Here is a 24913-nt window from a genome sequence, read left to right as displayed (position 1 = left end):
TATGCTGACTTGGCACATTTATTAGTTTGAACTGAAAACATTGGAGAAATTTTGGTTAACATGAGAAGAAAAGATTATCTGAGCTCTCTTCTTCTGCATGCAGCAAGCTATAAAGATTCATACAGGAATCTTTGGTACATTCTTATACTCTTCTGGTACCCTCCCTCTATCACAGTAGAAAATAGCACTTAAACCAGAGCCTGGGAATTGGAGGAATGTGGTGGACCTGAGTAAATAAACTTTAAAAATTAACCCTTAATTTCCACTAGCTTTACACCCCCATATACCTCCTAGTGATAGCCCTAGAATTTATGGCTTCAAGTCAGTTTCTCTATTCTTTGGCGTTTTCTATAATTTATCATTCTTTGTCTAAAAGTATAAAAATATCTCGCATTGATCACTTATTTGGACTTCACACTCTTGTGAAGATTCACATGTGCATGTAATGTTAATAAAACTTACATGCTTTTTCCTCATTAATCTGTGTTGTATCAATTTGTTTCCTAGACTTGGGCAAAAAGCTCATATAGGAGATGAAATGAGTGATCTCTCATGTTTCTACAGAAGTAACAATTAACTTCCTTTTGTACTTACAAAGAGGCTTAGACTCTCACAAAATAATAGTGGGAGACTTTAACACACCACTGTCAATATTAGAGAGATTGTTGAGACAGAAAATTAACAACAATATTCAGGACTGTAACTCAGCTCTTGACCAAGCAGACCTAATAGGCATCTACAGAACTATCCACTCCAAATCAATAGAATATATATATTTTTAGCAACACATCACCCTTGTTCTAAAATTGACCACATAATTGGAAGTCAAACACTCCTCAGCAAATGCAAAAGATTGGAAATCATAACAAACAGTCTCTCAGACCACAGTGCAATCAAATTAGAACTCAGGATTAAGAAACTCACTCAAAACCAAACAACTACATGGAAACTGAACAACCTGCTCCTCAATGACTACTGGGTAAATAATGAAATTAAGGCAGGAATAAATAAGTTGTTTGAAGCCAATGAGAACAAAGACTCAATGTATCAGAATCTCTGGGACACAGCTAATGCAGTGTTTAGAGGAAAATGTATTGCACTAAATGCCCACATCAGAAAGCAGGAAAAATCTAAAATAGACACACTAACATCACAATTAAAGCAAACAGAGAATCAAGCACAAACAAATTCAAAAGCTAGCAGAAGACAAGAAATATCTAAGATCAGAGGGGATAGACTCAAAAAACCTTTCAAACCATCAGTGAATCCAGGAGCTGGTTTTTTGAAAAGATTAACAAAATAGACTGCTAGTCAGATTAATAAAGAAGAAAAGAGAGAAGAACAAAATAGACAGTAAAAAATGATAAAGGGGATATCACCACTGATCCCACAGAAATACCATCTATCATCAGAGAACACTATAAAGACCTCTACACAAATAAACTAGAAAATCTAGAAGAAATGGGCAAATTCCTGGACAGATATACTCTCTGAAATCTAAACTAGGAAGAAATCGAATCCCTGAACAAAACAATAACAAGTTCTGAAATTAAGGCAGTAATTAATAGCGTAATAACAAAAAAAGCCCAGGACCAGATGGATTCACAGCTGAATTCTACCAGAGGTGCAAAGTGGAGCTGGTACCATTCCTTCTGAAACAATTTCAAACAATAGAAAAAGAGGAACTCCTCCTCTTTATGAGGACAGCATCATCCAATACCAAAACCTGTCAGAGACAAAACAGAAAAAGAAAATTTCAGGCCAATATTCTTAATGAATATTGATGCGAAAATACTCAATAAAATACTGGCAAACCGAATCCAACAGCATATTACAGAACTTATCCATCACGATCCAGTTGGCTTCACCCCTGGAACGCAAGGATGGTTCAACCTAAGCAAATCAATAAACGTAATGCATCACATAAACAGAACTAATGACAAAACCATATGATTATCTCTATAGATGCAGAAAAAAACCTTCAATAAAATTCAACACTCCAGCATGCTAAAAACTCTCAATAAACTAGGTATTCATAGAACTTATCTCAAAATATTAAGAGCTATTCATGACAAACCCACAACCAATACGATACTGAATGGGCAAAAGGTGGAAGCATTTCCTATGAAAACCGGCACAAGACAAGGATACCCTCTTTCACCACTCCTATTCAACATAGTATTGGAAGTACTGGGCAAGGCAATCAGGCAAGAGAAAGAAATAAAGCGTATTCAAATAGGAAGAGAGGAAGTCAAATTGTCTTTGTTTGCAGATGACATGATTGTATATTTAGGGAACCCCATAGTCTCAGCCCAAAATCTGTTTGTTATGATTTCTGTCTTTTGCATTTGCTGAGGAGTGTTTTACTTCCAATTATGTAGTCAGTTTAAGAATAAGTGCAATGTAGTGCTGAGAAGAATGTGTATTCTGTTGATTTGGGGTGGAGAGTTCTGTAGATTTCTTTTTATTATTATTATTTTCTTTTTTATTATTTTTTATTATACTTTAAATTCTAGGGTACATTTGCACTACATGCAAGTTTTGTTACATATGCATACATGTGCCATGTTGGTGTGCTGCACCCATTAACTCATCATTTACATTAGGTATATCTCCTAATTCTATCACTCTCCACTCCCCTCACCCCATGACAGGCCCCGGTGTGTGATGTTCCCCTTTCTGTGTCCGACTGTTCTCATTGTTCAGTTCCCACCTACGAGTGAGAACATGCAGTGTTTGGTCTTCTATTAGGTCTTCTTGGTGCAGAGCTGAGCTCTAGTCCTAAATATCCTTGTGAATTTTCTGTCTCATTGCTCTCTCTAATATTGACAGTGGGGTGTTAAAATCTCCCATTATTATTGTGTGAGAGTCTAAGTCTCTTTGTAGGTCTCTAAGAACTTACTTTATGAATATGGGTGCTCCTGTATTGGGTGCCTATATGTTTAGAATAGTTAGCTCTTCTTGTTGTATTGATTCCTTTACCACTATGTAATGCCCTTCTTTGTCTCTTTTGCTCTTTGTTGGTTTAAAGTCTACTTTATCAGAGACTAGGATTGCAACTCCTGCCTTTTTTTTTACTTTCCATTTGCTTAATAAGCCTTCTTCCATCCCTTTATTTTGAGCCTATGGGTGTCTTTGCATGTGAGATGGGTCTCCTGAATACAGCACACCATTGAGTCTTGACTCTTTATTCAATTTGGCAGTCTGTGTTTTTGAATTGGGGAATTTAGCCCATTTACATTTAAGGTTAATATTGTTATGTGTGAATTTGATCCTATCATTATGATGCTATTTGGTTACTTTGTCCATTAGTTGATGCAGTTTCTTCATAGTGTCGATGGTCTTTACAATTTGGTATGTTTTTGCTGTGGCTGGTACCGGTTGTTTCATTCCATGTTTAGTGCTTCCTTCAGGAACTCTTGTAAGGTAGGCCTGGTGGTGACAAAATGTCACAGCATTTGCCTGTCTGTAAAGGATTTTTTTCTCCTTCACACATGAAGCTTAGTTTGGCTGGAGAACTTCATGAAGTTTTCTTGCTGTGTTTTTCAGCTTCATCAGGTGGTTTATGTTCTTCTCTAAACTGGTTACTCTAGTTATCAATTCCTGTAACCTTTTTTCAAGGTTTTTAGCTGTTGCTAAAAAGTCAGGAACCCTGAGTGGAGGGACCGGCTGGAGCTACAGCAAAGGAACATAAATTGTGAAGATTTCATAGACATTTACCAGTTCCCAAATAATACCTTCATAATTTATTATGCCTGTCTTACTTTAATCTCTTGATCCCGTTATCTTTGTAAACTGAGGATGTATGTCACCTCAGGACCACTATGATAATTGTGTTAACTGTACAAATTGATTGTAAAACGTGTGTGTTTGAACAATATGAAATCAGTGCACCTTGAAAAAGAACAGAATAACAGCGATTTTCAGGGAACAAGGGAAGACAACCATAAGTTCTGACTGCCTGCAGGGTCAGGCAAAGTAGAGACATATATTTCTTCTTGCAGAGAGCCTATAAACAGATATGCAAGTAGGGAAGATATCTCTAAATTCTTTTCCTAGCAAGAAATATTAATATCCTGGGGGAAGGATCCTGGGAGAAGGATATATTCTTTTCCTAACAAGAAATATTAATATCCTGGGGGAAGGAATGCATTCCTGGGGGGAGGTCTATAAATGGCCGCTCTGGTAGTGTCTATCTTATGTGGTTGAGATAAGGACTGAAATACTCCCTAGTCTCCTGAAGTACCCTCGGGCTTACCAGGGTGGGTAAAAACCCCACCTTGGTAATTTTGTGGTCAGACCAGTTCTTTGCTCTTCAACCTTGATTTCTGTTATTTAAGATGTTTATCAAGATAATACGTTCACCACTGAACATAGACCCTTACCAGTAATTCCACTTTTGCCCTTTGCCTTGTGATCTTTCCTTTTGCGCTTTGCTTTGTGATCTTTGTTCTCCTTTTTGCCCTTTGAAACATATGATCTTGTGACCTACTCCCTGTTCTTGCACCCCCTCCCCTTTTGAAATCCTTAATAAAACTTGCTGGTTTGGTGTCTCAGGTGGGCACCACAGTCCTACTGATATGTGATGTCACCCCTGGCAGCCCAGCTGTAAAATTCCTCTCTTTGTGCTCTTTCCCTTATGGAAAATAGAAAGAACCTATATTGAAATATTAGGGGCGGGTTCCCCCAATACTTAGCTTCCTTGCATTGGGTTAGAATATTTTCCTTTAGCTTGGAGGAGTTTGTTATTACCCACCTTCTGAAACCTACTTTTGTCCATTTGTGGAACTCATTCTCTGTCCTGCTTTGGTCTCTTGCTGGTGACGAGTTGTGATCCTTTGGAGGAGAAGAAGCATTCTGGTTTTTAGAATTTTCAGGCTTTTTGTACTGGTTTCTCCCCATCTACATGGATTTATCTACCTTTGTTCTTTGATGTTGGTGACCTTCAGTTGGGGTTTCTGAGTGTACGTTCTTCTTGTGGATGTTGATGTTGATGTTGATGCTATTCCTTTCTGTTTGTTAGTTTTCCTTCTAACTGTCAGGCTCCTCTGCTGCAGGTCTGCTGGAGTTTGCTGGAGGTCTACTCCAGACCCTGTTTGCCTGAGAATCACCCATGGAGACTGCAGAACAGCAAAGATTGCTGCCTATTCCTTTCTCTGGAAGCTTTGTCCCAGAGGGCCACCCACCAAATGCCAGCTGGAGCTATCCTGTATGAGGTGTCAGTCAACCCAACTGGGAGGTGTGTCTCAGTCTGGAGACACAAGAGTCAGGGACCCACATGAGGAGGCAGTCTGACCCTTAGCAGAGCTAGAACGCTGTGCTGGGAGATCCACTGCACAGAGCTGGGAGGCAGGGATATTTAAATTTACTGAAGCTGCACCCACAGCCACCCTTCCCCCGCAGGTGCTTTATGTCAACTTCTCTTTTAGATATGTGCATACATGTGCAGATATGTTAAATGGGAATATTGCTTGTTGCTTAGATTTAGAACCTGTCACCCTGGTAATGAATGTGGTACCCAATTGGTAGTTTTTAATCCCACCCCCCATCCTCTAGCAGTGCACGATGTCTCTTGTTACCATATTTATATACACGTGTGGTTATATGCTTAGTTCCCAGTTACAAGTGAAAACATTCAACACTTGGTTCACTATCGCTGAGTCAATTTGCTTAGAATTATGGCCTCCAACTCCATCTATTTCACTTGCACAGACCATGCTGTCATGCTTTTCTTTTATAGCTGTGTTGTATTTCATGTTGTATATGTACCATATTTTCTTTATATAAGTCACTGTTGATGGGCACATAGGTTGGCAATATGTCTTCGCTATTATGAATAGTGCAGCAATGAGCATATAAATGCATGTGTCTTTTTGGTAGAATGATTTTGTGTGTGTGTATGTGTGTGTATGTGTGAGTGTGTGTGTGTGTGTGTGTCTCTCTCTGTGTGTGTGTGTGTGTGTGTGTGTGTGTGTACTGAGCACTGGAATTTCCTGGTCAAAAGGTATCTCTGTTTAAGTTTTTTGAGAAATCTACAGACTGTTTTCCATACTGGCTGGACTAATTTACATTCCTATCAACAGCGTATAAGAATTCCCTTTGGTCTGTAGCTTCACCCGTATCTGCTCTTTTTTGACTTTTTAGTAATATTCATTCTGACTGCTATAAAATGGTATCTCATTGTGGTTTTGTTTTGCATTTCTCTGATGATTTGTTATGCTGAATATTTTTTCCTATGTTTGTTGACAACTTGTATGTCTTCTTCAGCGATGTGTCTGTTCATGTACTTTGTCCATTTTTAATAGGGTCATTTGTTTTTTGCTTGTAGATGTATTTGACTTCCATATAGATTATGGACATTACATCTTTGTCATATGCATAGTTTGCAAATATTACTTCCTATTCTGTAGGTTGGCTGTTTCCTCTCTTGACAGTTTCTTTTGCTGTGCAGAAGCTCTTTAATTTCTTTAGGTCCCACTTGTCAATTCTGTTTTGTTGCCACTGCTTTTGGAGACTTGTAAGGCAGGTAGAGGAGTAAGTATTTGGGTTCTATCATAGATACTGAAATGTTTGCTCTCTGAGGCATGTCAAAAGAGAGTTCAGATGTGTAGTGAATGGTAAATTGATTCTAGAGTTTCTGCTGAACCAGGAGTACCATGCCTCTCATTAATTTATTTACATGGTCATTATAAGGGAGATATGGAATATGTAAGAAGTTTGTTATATGCATGATACTTGGTGAAACAGACATGGGAGATGAAAAAAGTAGATACAGTTTAGTCTTGATTCATCAATTGAGCCAACAAATTCCTGCAGTGCTATTTGGACACACCCTGAATGGAAAGAGACAGAAAGAGAAAGAGAGAGAGGGAGGTGAGAGAGAGAAAGAGAGAGAGAGAAACCTTCTTAGGAAAGTGTTTGTGAAACGAATGGACAACCATTGGTACCTATAGGACATAGTGATGGAGTGTGACTCAGAACTGTGTAGAAAGGTCATCTGTTCATTTTGTTAATGGAAACAATGTGTGGCAGGGATGCAGGAATGTCTCTTATTCTCTTTGGCATCTTAAAGGTCCTGTATATTTCAGATTTTGTGGCATGGAGCTTTCCCAGGGAGAATCCCAAACATGATTGATTCCCATTTGGTCTCACAGGCTGGGAAATACTGCGAATGATTATGTTACTGTGACTGTAGCCTCCCAGTACAAGTGTTAGTTTCTCTTCTTTCTGTCCTTCATTCCAGACTGGCTTTCAGACACAAAAAGAAAAATACTGCATGATCTCACTGATACATTGGGCCCAAAAATAAGTGAAATACATAGAAAAAGAGAGTAAAATGGTGGTTACAGGAGCGGGGAGGGAGAGAAAATAAAAGTGTAGGTCAAATGGTACAAACTTGCAGTTATGTAGGATGAGTAAGTCTTGATAGCTAATGGTTAATAATATTGCATTATATATTGAAAATTTGCTAAGAGAATGGGTTTTAAGTCCTTTTACTATAAAGATCAGAGCTATGGAAAGTGCTGTATAATTTGTTTGAGTGTAGTAATCATTTCAATATGTAGATGGATGTCAAACATCATATTGTACATTTTTAATAAAGAATATTATGTGATACTGCTTTAATGAAATCAATAACGAATCAATCAATCCAGACTGGCTTGAATTGTTCTTAGAATTATCTAATCAAAAAATATTTTGATGATGTCACTTTCCTTAGTATGTCATGTGATTCTCTCAATTGGCTAATTCACTCCTACATCTGCAGGATCACACTCTACATGGAAATTTTTATTCTCTTCATGCTACATTAAATGCAGTTCTATGAAGAAGTTGTGAAAAGTTAGTCCTTCATGACATTAGGTACAATCGCTTGTAACTTTAATACATTGTTCTCTATCCTCATACAGTTATTTAACTGCATGAATCCCCATTTCTCCCTTTTCTCAATGTGAACATTAGGTATCATCTGCATAAGGAAGCATGTTGAATGTACTTGTTCAACTTTATCTTTCTCTTCTGCTCTCATACATCCCACTATTCCTAATGATAACATGTGTCATCACAATGTATTATAAAAATCGCTTTTCTCTATAGCTCCACAGACTATTATCTGTTACCATCAGTGGCTTGCTCTTTTCCTCTTCACCTGCCCAGATCTTGCTCTTGAGTACCTGTTCTACATTAAACTATTCATACCTCAAAGCATGTTTAGCTATTCTTAGCCCATTGCATTTTCATATAATTAGAGTCAGCCTGCAAAGTGTTTATAGGAAAAAAAAAATTTGTGTTTCAATGTGATTTCATACAATCTAGAGCATAATTTGTGGAATCATAAAATATTTTCTATATCAAATCTCTTGATTCATTAATGAAACGTATTTTACTACATATATGTCTATTTATGTAGAGCAGATACCCATCCATATCTCAGTCACTGTTGATGGGAACGATTTAATTATGATTCCTCTAGTTTCTTTCTTTCTTTCTTTCTTTTTTTTTTTTTTTTGAGACCCTATGTTATTGTGTTGCCCAGGTTCATCTGAAACACATGGGTGCAAGTCATCCTGAAACCATCCTCATAAAATGAATAAAACTAATTGCCGGGTGTTTAACCAAAAGCATAACTTTTAAGTAGAAACATAAACTAAGCATGAACCAGCTTGCCCGATAGCCCACTTCTGCATGGCTGCTTATGGCTTAAAAGTCATGTGGCCCTTGTCACCAGGTCCTAACTACCCTTAATTGCTTCTTTAGATATCATCTTTAATTTTTTTTTTACAATGTAATGTTATTTAATATATTCACAGATATGTTCAGCCATGATAACAATTGATTTTAGAACACTTCACTTCAAAAGGAAACTCCATAAGATGATCTACTACTCCTTGCACCCATTCATTCAGTTTCCTGCCCCCAACCCCGAGTAACCACTAATTATTTTCTGTCTGTAGATTTCCGTACTTTGAACTTTGATATCAAAGAAATCATATATGGTCTTTTGTAACTGGCTTCTTGAACTTAATGTAATCTCTTTAAGGTTCATCCATCTTGTAGCATGTATCAGTACTTCATTAAAATGTTTTCCAGATCTTGAATTCCAGTGGGTCCACTAACCCAGGGCGTCTGCAGAACATGTCTGAGAAACTGAGCAGAGCTATGATTATTAAACTGTTTCTCTGCTGCAATTCCTGCTGTTTTGGCATTTTGGTCTCTTACCACTCCATGGGCAATTGAACCCTGTGGGCCTGTATCAATCCTCCTGCCTCAGTCTCCCTGCAGGTGGAATGACAAGCCTGTACCACTGTGTCCTGCTCTTTTACAAAAGATTTGACATAAATGGTTATCACCTGAATTTTGTATTTGGGACATAGGATGGGCTTTCTTTTCAGGTAATTATTAAATTATGCATTTAAGATCTATGTGATTTAATGAATAATTTAAATGGACTGAACACAGACATTTAAAAATGTAAAACAAACAGCTCAGTTTTATTTATTTTCCTTATTCAAATCACTTCTTCTAGAAGAAATCAAGTTGTGGCCTACTCTATGCTTAGTTTTGTGGTTTCTGCTGAGTTAGTGTGAAATACTCCATTTCTACTTCCAGACCATTGTCAGGGAGAACAGGGGTATTTCAGGGTCTCCTCCTTCTCTGGACTTGTTGGGGAGGATCTGTAAGGGATGGCCACAGTGCTTCTCTGACACAGGCCACCCACCCACAGTCCTGGTGGTCCCCTGAAGAGGATTCTGTGCTGAGATCCAGACTACAGGTTTCCTTTGTTTCATATGCCCAAGTCCATGTTACTTTCTGTCTCATATCCCCCACACATGTTTACAGGATCCCAGTGGACCGTCTTCAGTCATGACCCTTAAAGTCTTTCTTTCATACAGAAATCCTCTCAAAGCACCTCTTCCCACATAAAATAAGGATTCTTCCCTTCTCATTCAGCACAAAGGTGTTTTGTCTTCTAAAGAAGATATAACAACAGTGCCCAGTGTGCACTAGATATAGCATCTGCTTTTATGTTCAAAGCAGGGTTTTAGAGGTAAAGAAATTCTTTAGATTTTCAAATGCAAGAATGTCAAAACATCTGTATTTGACTTTCAGGAAATTATTTTTGCTAGTAATATACACTACCTACCCTGATTAGATCATTATGCAACATACGCTTAAATAAAAACATTAAATTGAAACCCATAAATACATACAATAATAATGTGTCAATTAAATAAATAAATAATTATTAAAAACATTTAAACATTTATAAACCTCCAAATATTTTAAATTGACTAATGCTACTTTTTCAAGACAGAAGCCATATTTTATTTACTGGAAACCATGAAAAATTTGCATACCTTTAAGGTACCCTTTCATATAAAAATTTAATTATTGAATATATTCTAGATAGTATTATACCACAGTCAGTAGTAACATCATTTTTATTATCTATTTTCATAAGAGAAAATTGTTTTAAAATTTAATGAATATTTCCAGAAGAAAAGAAACAATAAAACATATACTTAAAATATGTTAAAGATAACTCCAATATGTGATATTTTAATAACTTTTACTTACATGTTTTAATTAAATTAACCTTGTTCCATTTTCATGTTCTAAAATTTATTGCTAAAATAAGCTATATTGGGAAAGAAATTAATATATACAGACACATCCTGGCTATAAATGTGGTGAAAAACAACATAAAAAGTGTAGGATTTCATAAAGTATTAGAGACACAACTGCATTTGCACAATCTGAATAAATATACTTATTTCTTTCACCACTGAGTTTCCCCTTCACATCCCTTGAAACATCTAAATACATGATGAGAACTCATTTCTGAACCTTGGACTAAGGCCATCCTCTGTTATTAGTGACTCAGCCTAAAATGTCCAAAGTCTCAGTGGACAATCCCAAGTGAATATCAGCAAAACAACTGGTAATCTCGTTCTCCAAGTAAAGAAGGACTGGATTCATGGTTTCTATGGAATCCTCACGAAGGTCTCTGAAATCTCACGTGTAGGGATGATGAATGAATATATACCTTTCTTTAAAAACCATTCAGAAATCTTGCTGAGAAAAATGACTTTGTTCATATGATGGCTGTAAGACTGCTGGCAGCCAACCAAGGCGGTGCGTGTTTGAAATTGAGGAGTTAATAAAAGGTACTGGTTATATTTGTATTTTAAAGTTTTTATTGATCATAGGGAAGAAGGGACTCTGGCAAGTGCTTAAGAGAACTTTATTTCAGAAATCGAACTGAAGTGAAGTTTAAGCACTAGTAACTGTACTTTCTGTTAAGAAAATTCAGCAGAAATTTTGGAGTATAGAATACAGACAACCAAAGTGTTTTTTGCTGCTAATTCATAAAGTGTTTCCCAGATTGGAAGGGAAGTGATGATCAATGGAAGAGATGGGGCTAAATTATATTAAACGATGCTGTTTTGGGCTCAAGTGAAATTTAAAAAACGCCATATTCACAATAATTATCATAGAGGGTAGCATTTCCTCATTCATACTTGGTTGGTGTTTTGTTGGTTTGGGTTTGATTTCTTTTGCCACAAGTGATGATTAATTATATGATGCTTATAGTAATCTTATTGCTGTTTCTTACTTGCTATTTCACCTCATATGAATCCAGTCTTTCCAAGGAAATACCTAGAAACAACTCGTGTTGTTTAAAAGTATTAAAAGGCCATTAAAGTTAAGACAAAATGAGAGTGGTTAAAATTGCCAGTCTGTAGAGCAACAATATAGTTTTTAAAATAAAGGACCCTCTTATAAATAATTAAGGAAACCATATGATTAGTAGCTGTGCTATGGGTATCCAAATTTTGTTTTTACACCCAATTTGGAACAAATTGTCATGCTTTGTGCTTTTAAATTTTGCAATATATTTATTTTTTCTTTTGGTACACAGGATAAACTTCCAGTGAAACAACAGAAATATTATTTCTGCTTTAACAGTCATGCAGTGGTTTTGTGAGAAGCAAATGAGCATAGTATGTGGAAACAATGTGAAGGCTATATTGCTCTACAGTCATAGTGGAAAACAAGTGTGTGAATGTCAGTGATAGTGATTATGTTGATGATGAGGGCAATGATAATGATGAAGATGCTGAAACCTGCAGGTTCTCTTCAATGAGACACCCAGTCGAGTAATACATGGTCTCTATGTCACAGACAGCTCCTAACAACCCCTGGATTATTCCCCCCTGTTGCAATTATAAAATACAGGCTCAGATATTCATCAGCAAAAGCTTACATTTCTAGTCATTGTAAGAGCTAGGATTCGATTTAGTACTAAGCCGAGTCTCTCTCCCGTGAACTTACACAGTGAAGCCAAGTAAGCACATCGTTATTCCAAAAGAGCAGTCAAAGAATACTTCATACTCACTTTCTTTTTTTTAAAAATTTATTTATTATTATTATACTTTTAAGTTGTAGGGTACATGTGCATAACGTGCAGGTTTGTTACATATGTATACTTGTGCCATGTTGGTGTGCTGCACCCATCAACTCGTCATTTACATCAGGTATAACTCCCAATGCAATCCCTCCCCCCTCCCCCCTCCCCATGATAGGCCCCGGTGTGTGATGTTCCCCTTCCTGAGTCCAAGTGATCTCATTGTTCAGTTCCCACCTATGAGTGAGAACATGCGGTGTTTCACAAGAACAGAAAACCATACTCACTTTCATACTCACTTTCTGTCTAGCCACGGAAATGTCTGTCTGCCCGCTTACCTCTGTATCTATCTATGAGAGATACACCTCAATGGCAGGTTGTGACTTGGAAGCACACATACACACAAGCAAATATTCACTTTATATTATTTACTCCTTTACACCTTAAAGAGTTATGGTTCTCCAACTTCATACCCTTCTCAACAATTACAAATACACATTGTGTAAATATTACATAAGATCAATTATTCCTACGTCGGTTAAATATAACATTAGGTACTGTGTCTCTTCTTAGGAGAATCTATTGTGGAGGAACTTGAAGGAAGGAGGAATCTCCTATAGGATTCCATGTCAGGATGCTGTGGAGAGCCGTCCTTGTCTAGACTCCAGAGGACTCTCTTCTGTGTCATCTGATTGACATTCTACACAAGTGTTGTCAATGTGAGATAATTCTTACTATGGACATGCACAATTAGGTACAGACAGCTTGTTTTAAGGAATTCAGGCTGACTTATTAAGTCAATGACTTCACAGCCATTCCAGTGAAACTGACCCTGTCACCTGTTTTACCGTTTCTTAGCCTTATCTGTTAGTAAGAAAGATCACTTTCTGGAAGTTTCAGAGTTTCAGAACTTTAGAATATTTCAGGTATTGCTTCAGAAGACAGGAAGCAACCCAGATTTTTGCAAAACCTGGTAAAGGGTGGCTTGGGTGTTGGAGGCTTTTAAAAGTTCAATCTGATTTCTTATAAAACTTCCAGTAAGCCAACTTGTGCCCTTATCTCCCTTGCTTTTTCTTTTTTTCTTTTTTTTTGGTAAATTCACACATTCTCTGGAGCTATGCAAATGATCAGACCAACTTTAAGAGGATCAGCCATATTTTGTAATGTATAATGATTTCTCTTTGAGAAATCAAATCTGAGGAAAGTATAGGGAAAATAAATCAGTGCCCCAAGGGAAAACTGCAGTATCTAGACTCAAGAGAACCGTCCTCCTTGGTTCCCAACTCTGTCACTAGGTCACTGGACAGTCATGAATAACTTTCTTCAATTCCTATGATTCAGCTATTCTTCCTTGTGATAATGAGACTATCATTGAAAAATCTTTGTCTTCTATGAATATCTGAATTACTTAAATTAGGCTATTTTCGTTAGCTCATGTTCAACTCTAAATTGAAGGATAAGAAAAAGATCTATGCAATTTAATGATGCATTTTGACTTCAAAAGATAGTAATATGTAATTCATTTGGAAATTGGGCACCATTTGTAGAATTGTAATTATCATGCTGAATATGTGCATGCTCAACTTGATTTACACAGGAGATTATACAGGGTTTTTTTGGTAAGTGAATTATTCCAATAGGTAAACTTTTACATTGGGAACATGGTGGAAATTGCACTTCTTTTAGATTTTCTGAGAAATCTTCTTTCTCTGAAAATATGTATGATTGTTGCCAGGTCAAGTGAAAGTACAGTAAAACCAGATAATATGAGGAAACAGAAGTTTAAATTTTAGCCATTAAAATAATCTTATTTGTGACATAAAAAATCTTATTATTTCTCATTTACTTAGCTTTTATAATGATTATGTATTTCTGTAAATTTAACCTCTGGCTTTTATTTTTGTTTTGGATAATTAAAAAGTGAGTCAGCCTTATTTCAGGTGTACTGCCTAAAAATATTTGGATAAACTAAACCACACATTTTTAAAAACATGTATATAAATGTATATTTATATAGGTAACATATATATTTATTTACATGTTTGCACAGGTATGTATGTGTGTATATAAACTTATGTATGTATGTGTGTGTTTGTGTATATATGTGCATATGTGTTTGTGTATGTGTGTGATCTAGAGAAGTTCATTTAAAACCTCTGAATCTCAATTTTGTCATCTATAAAATGTCGGTGGTGATGTCAATGTGAAGAGCTTGTTATTAGGATTAAATCTAATGGAATCACGGAAGAAATCCTGACAAATTGCAAGTGCCAGTGTGTGGAGATAGCCAATAAAAGTTCATGCTGTTATTGTTCCTTTCATGTGGGATGCCACCTGGATTGAAGGTTTAGTTTTCCTAATCGCTGTGAAACAATCATCGGAATTTTTTCTCCTTGCTTTTTCCTCTTTTGTATGACAGCATTAATACTGATGCCCAGGTATATACATTTTAGGAGAGTTATAAGAATAAAAGCAAGTGGAAATGTTTTTAAATGGGCTTAAAATATTTACAGCTATTTCTGTTGATAAAAAATTAAGGGACACAAGTAACCTGTTTGGATTTATTTTTACATAAGAAAAAAAATGTCCTCTTCACATTACTGAAACAGATGTATAATGGCTGAGACTGCTTCCTTATTAGAAACAGGGATCTAATTTTATTTAAATAATGTTATGTGATGGATTAGAACCTTGGAACATGAATAATCAAAGAGATGCTACACTGGTGTCCAAGAGATATTGTAACGTCACAGAACATATCCTGCCACTCACCACTTGGAAAGTCCTATTACCAAGAGCAAGGTCTGGTAGAAAGAGACTTTTTCTTCCAAGCTTAGCTGAGGGGAAGCGGGATAGGCTTCTGTCTTAATGGGAAGTCCTTCCCCTTTCAGGGCAGTAGACAGGGTCTTTTAAGGGGGTCTTGGCAGTAATGACATGCAGGGGGTGAGGAGATGGGGGTCCAATGACTTGCTTGTGGTGTCTTTTCTACACGGTGGTCTGGCTGGCACCATCGCAGGCAGAGCTGGGTTGTAAATTGAGGCAATCTCATAGTGGGAGGGAGTTCTGTGGGTGCCTGATTTGCTTCAAGATTCCTTCTCTAGAACTTCTAGGTAAACACAAAGTCATAAAGTTGCCTTGTAGAATGTGTCTGGTGGAGACAGTAAAGGATATATTTGTATTCCTAACCAGCCAAGAAGGAGGTGAGGGAGAAGGAAAAAATAAATTCATATCGAGACCATCCTGGCTAACACTGTGAAACCCCACCCCTACTAAAAGTAAATACACACACACACACACACACACACACACACACACACATATATATATATATATATATAAATAAAAGATTAGCCGGGCGAGGTGGCGGCGCCTGTAGTCCCAGGTACTCGGGAGGCTGAGGCAGGAGAATGGTGTGAACCCGGGAGGCGGAGCTTGCAGTGAGCCGAGATCACACCACTGCACTCCAGCCTGGGCCACAGGGAGACTCCGTCTTAAAAAAAAAAAAAAAGTCTCATGGAAAGTTTATCATAGATTGCCCTATATAAAATACAAATGATAGAAATGTTTGGAATGTTGTTAGTAATTACAAATAGTACTTACTCTATCTGCCAATAATTAAATTACTAATACAAATTATATACTACTGCTCAGTCTTCGTGCTGATCCCATACTGTTTCCAAATGACTTACATGAAAATAATTTATTCCTCTATATTGCCCTTCACAAATTACCAGAGGTCATAAAATAATTGCTCTGTAGAGGCCCAGAAACTTGTAGGAATTTTCTTAAAATGTATTTGGAATTCCAAATAGGGAATAATTTCAGTACATTTAAATGTTTTTAATTAGGGTGAATATACTTAAGATAAACTGCATCATTTTAACTTTTTTAAGTGTACAGTTCTGTGGCATTAAGGACATTTATATTGTTGTGCAACCGCCCCCACCATGCATCTCCAGAGCAGTTTCATCGTCTCCAACTAAAATTATGTTCTCCACACAATTATTCTCCTGTCTCCCTTCCCCCATCCCCCGGGGTCCAGCATTCCACTTTCTGTCTCTGTGAATTTCACTACTCTGGGTACTTCATGTAGGTGAATTCATACAATATTTGCCTCTTTGTGGCTTATTTCACTTTGCATAATGTCATCAAAGTTCATCTGTGCTATAGCATGTGTCATAATTTATTTCATGATTAAAATGAATAATAGTCTATTGTATGTACTCACTACATTTTTTATTGATTTCTCTGTGGATGGACACTTAAGATATTTCTGCCTTTGGGATGTTGTGAATAATGCTGCTGTGAACGTGGGCACAGAAGTATCTTTTTGAGGGTCTTATTTCTTTGGGTCCACATTCTGAAGTGAAATAGCTGGAGCATATACTAATTCTGTTTAATTTTTGAAGAAATTACTATACAGATGGTCCAGAAACACAATATTTTGATGATTTTTTGACTTTAACATGCATTTATAGGAACATGTAATCCTATTGTAAGTTAAGGAGCATCTGGAATTACAATGGTTTGACTTACAATATTTTAACATTGAGATGACTTTTTCAGGATAGTAAATGTATATTTTACTTATGATATTTTTGACTCATAATGATTTTATCAGGCTGAAATCCATCATAAATCGAGAAGCCTCTCAATCATTTTCCTCAGAGGCTATACAATTTCATTTTGGCTCTGGCTATACTTTTGTCATTTTAGCTCTTACACTTAGGTCACTGATTTATTTTGACTTAATTGTGCTGTAAAGTAAGCATCCAATTTCAATGTTTTGAATGTAGTTATCCAGTTTTTCAAACACTGTTTATTGAAACCATCGTCCCTTCCCAATTGAGTAAACTCAGTTCCCTTTCCAAAAATATATTGCTGTTTATAGGAGAGTCTATTTCTTGACTCTGTTTTCTTCGTCCTCCTCCCCTCCTCCTCCTCCTCCTTCTTCTTTTTCTTGTTCTTCTTCCTCTTCCTCTTCTTCCTCCTCCTCTTCTTGTTTGAGACACAGTCTCACTCTGTCACCCAAGTGGGAATGTGGGGCTACAATCTTGGCTCACTGCAACCTTGGCCTCCTGGGCTCAAGCAATCCTCCCACCTCAGTTTCCCCAAGTAGCTGGGACTACTGGTGTGAACCACCTCCCCTGGCTAATTTTTGTATTTTTTGTAGAAACAGGATTTTTCCATTTTGGTTGGTCTCAATGTTCTGAGCTCAAGCAGTCTGCCTGCCTCAGCCTCCCAACGAGCTGGGATTACAGGTGTGAACAAACACACTTGACCTCTCCTTTCTTCTATTGGTATACATGCCTGGTTTTATAACAATGCCATACTGTTTTGATTACTGTAGATTTTGGAAGTGGAACAAGACAAGGATGCCCACTCTCACCATTCCCAGCCAGAGCAATCAGACAAGAGAAAGAAATAAAGGGCATCCATATTGGTAAACAGGAAGTCAAACTGTTGCTGTTTGCTGATGATATGATTGTTTACCTAGAAAACCCTAAAGACTCCCCCAGAAAGCTCCTAGAACTAATAAAGGAATTCAGCCAAGTTTCAGGATACAAAATTAATTTACATAAATCAGTAGCTCTGCTATTCACCAACAGCAGCCAAGCAGAGATTCTAAGCATTAGGGAAGCAAAGACACAGAATACACATCCTACGGGTGAGAGCTTGAGCAGAGGCATGGAAGCTAAAATGAAATTGGCATATAGATATTCAGATATCTATATCTAGGGTCTGCGGTAACTTGAGAATTGTGAAACTGAATGAGGAGGCAAAAGAGAATGAACATTTAGTGGTGGCAGACATTAAAAGCCAAGACTGTGAGTTACATTTTGTGAAAAGGGTACCTAACATAATAATTCATTCTACATTTCAAAATAGAAGAACCAAATAATGATGTCTGACTTAGAGAAAGTTTGACTTGGGATTATTATGCAAAGACAATTCAAGAAGGAAATAAATGTTTCTCCAAATGAGTGACAGGCTGCTGCAGCTTTAGAAGTAAGTCTTACACAATAAGTGTAGAAAAATATCATCCAGAAAACGTAATGCTAATTTATTTATAATAAGATCCAAACATATGCATTTAACTTACCTTTCCATGCATTTGTTTTAAGCATAACATATAATCTTGATTACATCTGAGTCTGTGTTCCACATAAAATATTCCTATCCTTTTGAAGTTGTAAGACAAATGATTTTTCCCATAAATGCATATATTTCCTAGAAAAAATTTTGGTTATAAATATTTGTCTCATCAAATATTAATCTCTGGATAGAAAATACGATTTTTTTTCTAAATACGAAAGATTAGTTTGTCATTTAAGAGTTATAAAGTTGTTTAAATAATTCACAGTCTAACTAAACTAAGGATTTTTAAAATAATTGGCTTACTATTCTATAAGCAGTCCCCTCTTATCCACTGTTTTGCTTTCCATGGTTTCTCCTGTGATCAACTGCAGTCTGAAAATATTGTGTGGAAAATGTCACAAATGAACACTTCATAAATTATAAATTGGTTTTCAGTCATAGCCCAGTGTTGCCTCATAGTGCCTACATTGTTCCCCTCACTTTATTTCATCGTGTAGACATTTTGTCTTCCCATGAAGTATTTTGTCATCACAAGAAAAATGAGCACAGTACAACGAGGTATTTTGAGAAAGAGATAGGACCTGCATTTGCATAACTTTTATTACAGTATATAGTTATAATTGTTCTATTTTATTTGTAGTTATTTTTGTTAATCTCATCTAATTTATAAGTTAAAATTTATAACATGTATTGATGGATATAAAAAATAGTGTATATAGGATTCAGTGTCAACTGCAATTTCAGGCATTCACTGGGGGCCTTGGAATGCAGCCCCTGCGGATAATGGGGAACTACTGTACTTGACTTACCCTTGTGTCTCCCTTCAGGAAGGATCGTATGAATGCCCCATGGAAAATTACAATCAAACGTTAACTGATTTCATCTTATTGGGGCTGTTTCCACCGACGAAATTTGGCCTCTTCCTCTTCATTCTCATTGTCCTCATTTTCCTAATGGCTCTAATTGGAAACTTATCCATGATTCTTCTCATCTTCTTGGACACCCATCTCCACACACCCATGTATTTCCTACTTAGTCAGCTCTCCCTCATCGACCTAAATTACATCTCCACCATTGTTCCTAAGATGGCTTCTGATTTTCTGCGTAGAAACAAGACTATCTCCTTCATTGGGTGTGGGACTCAGAGTTTCTTCTTCATGACTTTCGCAGGTGCAGAAGCGCTGCTCCTGACATCAATGGCCTATGATCGTTATGTGGCCATTTGTTTTCCTCTCCACTATCCCATCCGTATGAGCAAAAGAATGTGTGTGCTGATGATAACAGGATCTTGGATGATAGGCTCCGTCAACTCTTGTGCTCACACGGTATATGCACTCCGTATCCCATATTGCAAGTCCAGAGCCATCAATCATTTTTTCTGTGATGTTCCAACTATGTTGACCCTAGCCTGTACAGACACCTGGGTCTATGAGTATACAGTGTTTCTGAGCAGCACCATCTTTCTTGTGTTTCCCTTCACTGGCATTGCGTGTTCCTATGGCCGGGTTCTCCTTGCTGTCTACCGCATGCACTCTGCAGAAGGGAGGAGGAAGGCCTATTCGACCTGCAGCACCCACCTCACTGTAGTGACTTTCTACTATGCACCCTTTGCTTATACCTATCTACGTCCAAGATCCCTGCGATCTCCAACAGAGGACAAGGTTCTGGCTGTCTTCTACACCATCCTCACCCCAATGCTCAACCCCATCATCTACAGCCTGAGAAACAAGGAGGTGATGGGGGCCCTGACACGAGTGATTCAGAAAATCTTCTCGGTGAAAATGTAGACATACCTTCTGTCTTAGAGTCAAAGCACTAGGTTCATATCATCTTAGCTATGTACAGCAGTTAAGAAAAACATTATTACACGTCCAGTGTGTCAAACAGAGGTTAATCTAGATTTGCCTTTTAATTTAGTCTTGACATTATAGTTGCATATTCTAAGACATTTATTTTGTTTTTATTTGTGTTTCTTTTTATCAAAAGACAGATCATATATTTTCCACTAAATTGTAAGGGCACAGAATTTCATTATCATGTAGAAATCAAAATAATAACTGTCCAAAGGAATCATATCATTGAGCATAATAGTTATATGTTGATTATTTCCCATTATTATTAAAATAAGACAAAATAACAATAAATTATTTAAGACTACTGAATCTAATTGAATATCAAATAATATTTTATTTACTCTCAACTGCTGTCTCCTCTTTTGGCTAAAGTAATGATTTATAAAGAAATTTACCTCAGGATAAATACTTATGTCTGGGGTGAAGTCAATTTGGCTTTAGTAAAACAACAATTTCTCTATAAGAGATTCTACAGAAGTTACCTTCTCTAGAACCTCTTAGATTACAGTTGACTTAGACTTAGTTGAGTGTGGAGTAGGTTATTTGAACCATTCCCCAGTCACATCACAACACACTCAATGTTTGTCTCTTGAGTAGCCACGGGTATTCTCATGCAAGACATTCTATCCTGAACAATTTTTTTTCTACTTACTCTTCTTCTAAATCAACAAGTCTGTAGATCTTGGATTGGGATCAATTCCTCTGCTGCACTATTTTTATACTTGCTTAGGCATGTGCCTAAAAGGATCAACATTATTTTCATAAAAGTTATCTGCTTAGGTCCATTCTCTGAGTGAAAGGCCATTGCTCTCCAGAAGAGCCCATTCCTGAGAAACTCTTTAATCTCTGAGGAGAGGAGGAAGAAGGAAGGTAGAATGAACAAGTAAGAGAAAAGCCCTGCATTTTACAATTTTCCATAATGTAACATTTTTCTATAATTATTTTTCCAAAGTTCTTTCTGTTGCTCTCAAATAGAATAATCTTCACTCTGGAAATATAATTAAAATGCATAAAAAGTATTTATTTGAAGAGTAACATCACGTGATCAGAAAATATATTTTCATTTAGTATTAATTTATTTTGTTTATTTATTTTTTATGTTACTTTAAGTTCTGGCATATGTGAGCAGAACGTGCAGGTTTGTTACATAGGTTTACACGTGCCGTTGTGCTTTGCTGCACCTGTCAACCCACCATCTAGGTTTTAAGCCCCGTATGCTTTAGGTATTTGTCCTAATGCCATCCCTCCCCTTGCCCAAGAATTTGTAATGATAGCCATTAAAATCTCAATGTAGAAAATTTTATATCTGATTTGAAAAAGAAAACTGTAGGCTTTAATATTATGTATCTAAAATGCTATTATAGCAATGTAAAATAAAATAGATGATAGATGATAGTGTAAAATGACTGTTAAATACAAGAAAATATGTATTCAATATTTACAACATTGAACTTATCTTTTCATTGTAAATAATATAAAACTACATTTTGTCTTTACTTTTATAAAATGCATTTTTATTAAAATACACTGTGTATCCATTAAAAGTCATTTGACAAATATAAGTGTGTCTATGTAAAAAGTAGATCATAAACGTGTTTACCTCTGTAAATCTAACATTGTTTTAAAAAGAAAAGCCCCAGATTGTCCAAACCACAGCGGTGATGAATGCCTGATCTGCAGTTGACCCTTGAACAATGCAGACTTGAACTGTGCAGGCCACTTACACATGGATTTCCTTCTGCCTCCGCCACTCCTGAGACAGCAAGACCAACCTCTCCTCCTCTTCGAAGGTCATTCAGAGGTCCTGAATGTTTCGTATTTTTTCACATGGAACTTTCCTGGAGAGAATCCCAAGCATGGTTCACATTGGTTCTCACAAGCTGGGAAAAACTGGGAATGATTATGTTACTATGATTGTAGCCTTCCAGTGAAAGTCCCAGTTTCATTTCTTTCTGTCCTTCAATCCAGACTGGCTTTCAGACACAAAAAGAAAAATACGTCACGATCTCACTTATATATTGGGACTAAAAATAAACTGAATACAAAGAAACAGAGAGTAGAATGGTGGTTACTCAAAGTTAGCTTGTCTGAGAAACTGACTCGGTGCAGGATGCAGCGTCTTCATCTCCCTGTCTCATGAGGTCACCACTCACTCTCCACCAATCAGCAATCGCCACACGTTAGCTCGTCAGGCAACCGGACTCCTTAAAAATGCCATCCCGAAGCGTCTCCAGAAGGCGGATTTGAGGCTCTCTTTCTCCTCCTCCTTCAGCTGGCCTACGATTATTAAACTTTGTCTCCTGCAACTCCCGCTGTTTTGGTGTTTTGGTCGGCTAACACTCCATGGGCAATTGAACCCTGTGGGCCTGTGACAATCCTCCTGCCTCAGTCTCCCCGTAGGTGGAATTACAGGCCTGTGCCACTGTCTCTTGCTCTTTTACAAAAGATTTGACATAAATGGTTATCATCTGAATCTTGTATCTTTGGGACATACAGTGGGATTTCTTATTAAGTAAATATGAGTATGGATTTAAAGAACTATGTGATTTAATGAATAATTCAAATGGACTGAATACAGACATGGAAAAATGTAAAATAAGCAGCTCAGTTTTATTTATGTTTCTTATTCTAATCTCTTCTTTCAGAATAAACCAAGTCGTGGCCGACTATCTGCTTAGTTTTGTCGTTTCTACTGCAGAAGTGTGAAATAGTCAATTTCTACGTCACGAAAACTCTCAGGAGGTCTGGGGTATTTCAGGAGTAAGTTGTTGACTCATATCCCCCATGTTTGCATATGTGATGTGACCCTAGTGGGTAGTTTTGAGGTATACCTAAAAGTCTTTCTCTTTTACAGAAATTCCCTTGAAGTCTGTCTTCCCACATCAAATAAGGAGTGTTATCTCATCTTTCAGCTCAAATAGGTTTTGTCTTCTGTCTTTTGAAGATGTGAAAACAGTTCCCTGGTTGCACTAGACATGGCACCTACTATTATGTTAACAGCCAAAGTTTTAAACTTGACAAAAAAATTCTTCAGCTTTTCAAATGCAGGGATATTGAAACATCTCTACACTTGGACTTTCAGGAAATTGTCCTTGCCAGGATGTACACTGACTACCCTGACTGGATCATTATACAACATACATATACATCAGTACATCAAATTGGCTGGTCCAAGTGCAGTAGTGTTTACAACTAATTGATCACAACCAGTTACATGTTTCTTGGTTCCTTCTCCACTCCCACTGCTTCATCTAACTAGTCTATACATATCAAAATATATCAAAATAAATATAAATAAAAATACATATCAAAATGTGTCAAATAATAATTTATCAAATACACGTGGAAAAATTCAAATACTTTTAAAACTCAACAGAATTAAAAGTGAAGAAGTATTAGTTTTCTCAGGTAGATTGTATTATTAATTCATTTAGTAAAAAAATAAATTTGATAACATTTAAAGCACTCTACTGAATAAAAATTTAATTAAATTACTTAAATTAAATATAAACATTTTCTAAATATTAATAAACCAAAGAGAGTAGTAACAACATTTTATTATCGTTTTAATGGGAGAAAATCGCTGTATAATTTAATGAGCATTTCCAAATGTAAAGAACCAATGTGAACATGCATAGCACCTAAAATATGTTAAAAGATAACTCCCATGTATGTGATAGCTTAATAGTTTCTACTTATGTGTTTTTATTAAATTAAACTCATTCTATTTTAGTGGCTTAAATCTTACTGCCAATATAAATCAAACTCAGAAAGAAATTAATGTATGCAGATTCATTATTACTGTGGATGCCTGAATAACAACATTCAAACTATAGGTTTTCATAAAGTTTAGAAACACAAAAACATTGACATAATGTGAATAAATCTATTTGTTTCTTCCTCCATTGAGTTTACCTTTGACATGCCTTGAAACATCTAAATACATAATCAGAACTAATTTCTGACCCTTGGACTAAGGCCATCCTCTGTTATTAGTGACTCAGCCTAGAATGTTCAAAGTCTCAGTGGACAATCCCCAGTGAATACCCGCAAAACAACTGTTAATCTCATTCTCCAGGTAAAGAGGGAGTGGAATCATGGTTGCTACTGAATCCCCATGAAGGTCTCTGAAATCTCCTGTAGGGAAGAAAAATGAATATATGCATTTCTTTAAACAATATTCTTTAGGCTTACTCAAAAAAATGAATTTGTTTCTATGATGACTGTAGGACTGCTGTAAGCTAAGCAAAGGTCGTGAGTGTTTGGAAATGAGGAAATAAGAAAGGTATTAATTATAATTGTATTTTAAAATTTTTATTGATCATAGGGAAGAAGGGACTCTGGCAAGGGTTTAAGAGGACTTTGTTTCAGACATAGAATTGAGGTGAATCTGAGCACGAGTGACTGTACTTTCTATAACACTATTCAGTGGAAATCTTGGAGTAGGAAATGCAGACAACCTAAAGTGGTTTTGCAGTTAATTCATAAATGTGTTTTCTGGTTGGGAAGGGAAATGATGGTCAATGGAAGAGACAGGGATAGATGATATTAG

At 36.6% G+C, this 24913-nt stretch overlaps 2 protein-coding genes across 3 annotated transcripts in view; both read left to right on the top strand.

Annotated features, from left to right (window-relative positions):
• LOC105474765 (olfactory receptor 2L8) overlaps positions 1–24913 on the top strand; it is a 240005-nt gene that overhangs the window by 159691 nt on the left and 55401 nt on the right. The window contains exon 3 of one of the 2 annotated variants that reach the window (XR_011609899.1): positions 23007–23121. The exons of the other annotated variant lie outside the window; for it this stretch is intronic. The gene's annotated coding sequence lies outside the window, so the exon portion shown is untranslated. The remainder of the gene's footprint in view (positions 1–23006; positions 23122–24913) is intronic. 2 annotated transcript variants of the gene reach the window in all.
• LOC139355293 (olfactory receptor 2L5) lies at positions 19153–22984 on the top strand. The gene has a single exon (XM_071073024.1). It carries the CDS (start codon positions 19357–19359, stop codon positions 20293–20295), a length of 939 nt encoding a protein of 312 aa, XP_070929125.1. The 5' UTR covers positions 19153–19356; the 3' UTR covers positions 20296–22984.

The sequence above is a fragment of the Macaca nemestrina genome, chromosome 1, assembly GCF_043159975.1.
Source record: "Macaca nemestrina isolate mMacNem1 chromosome 1, mMacNem.hap1, whole genome shotgun sequence".
Classification (NCBI taxonomy): domain Eukaryota; kingdom Metazoa; phylum Chordata; class Mammalia; order Primates; family Cercopithecidae; genus Macaca; species Macaca nemestrina.
This window is presented reverse-complemented; position numbering and strand designations above follow the sequence as displayed.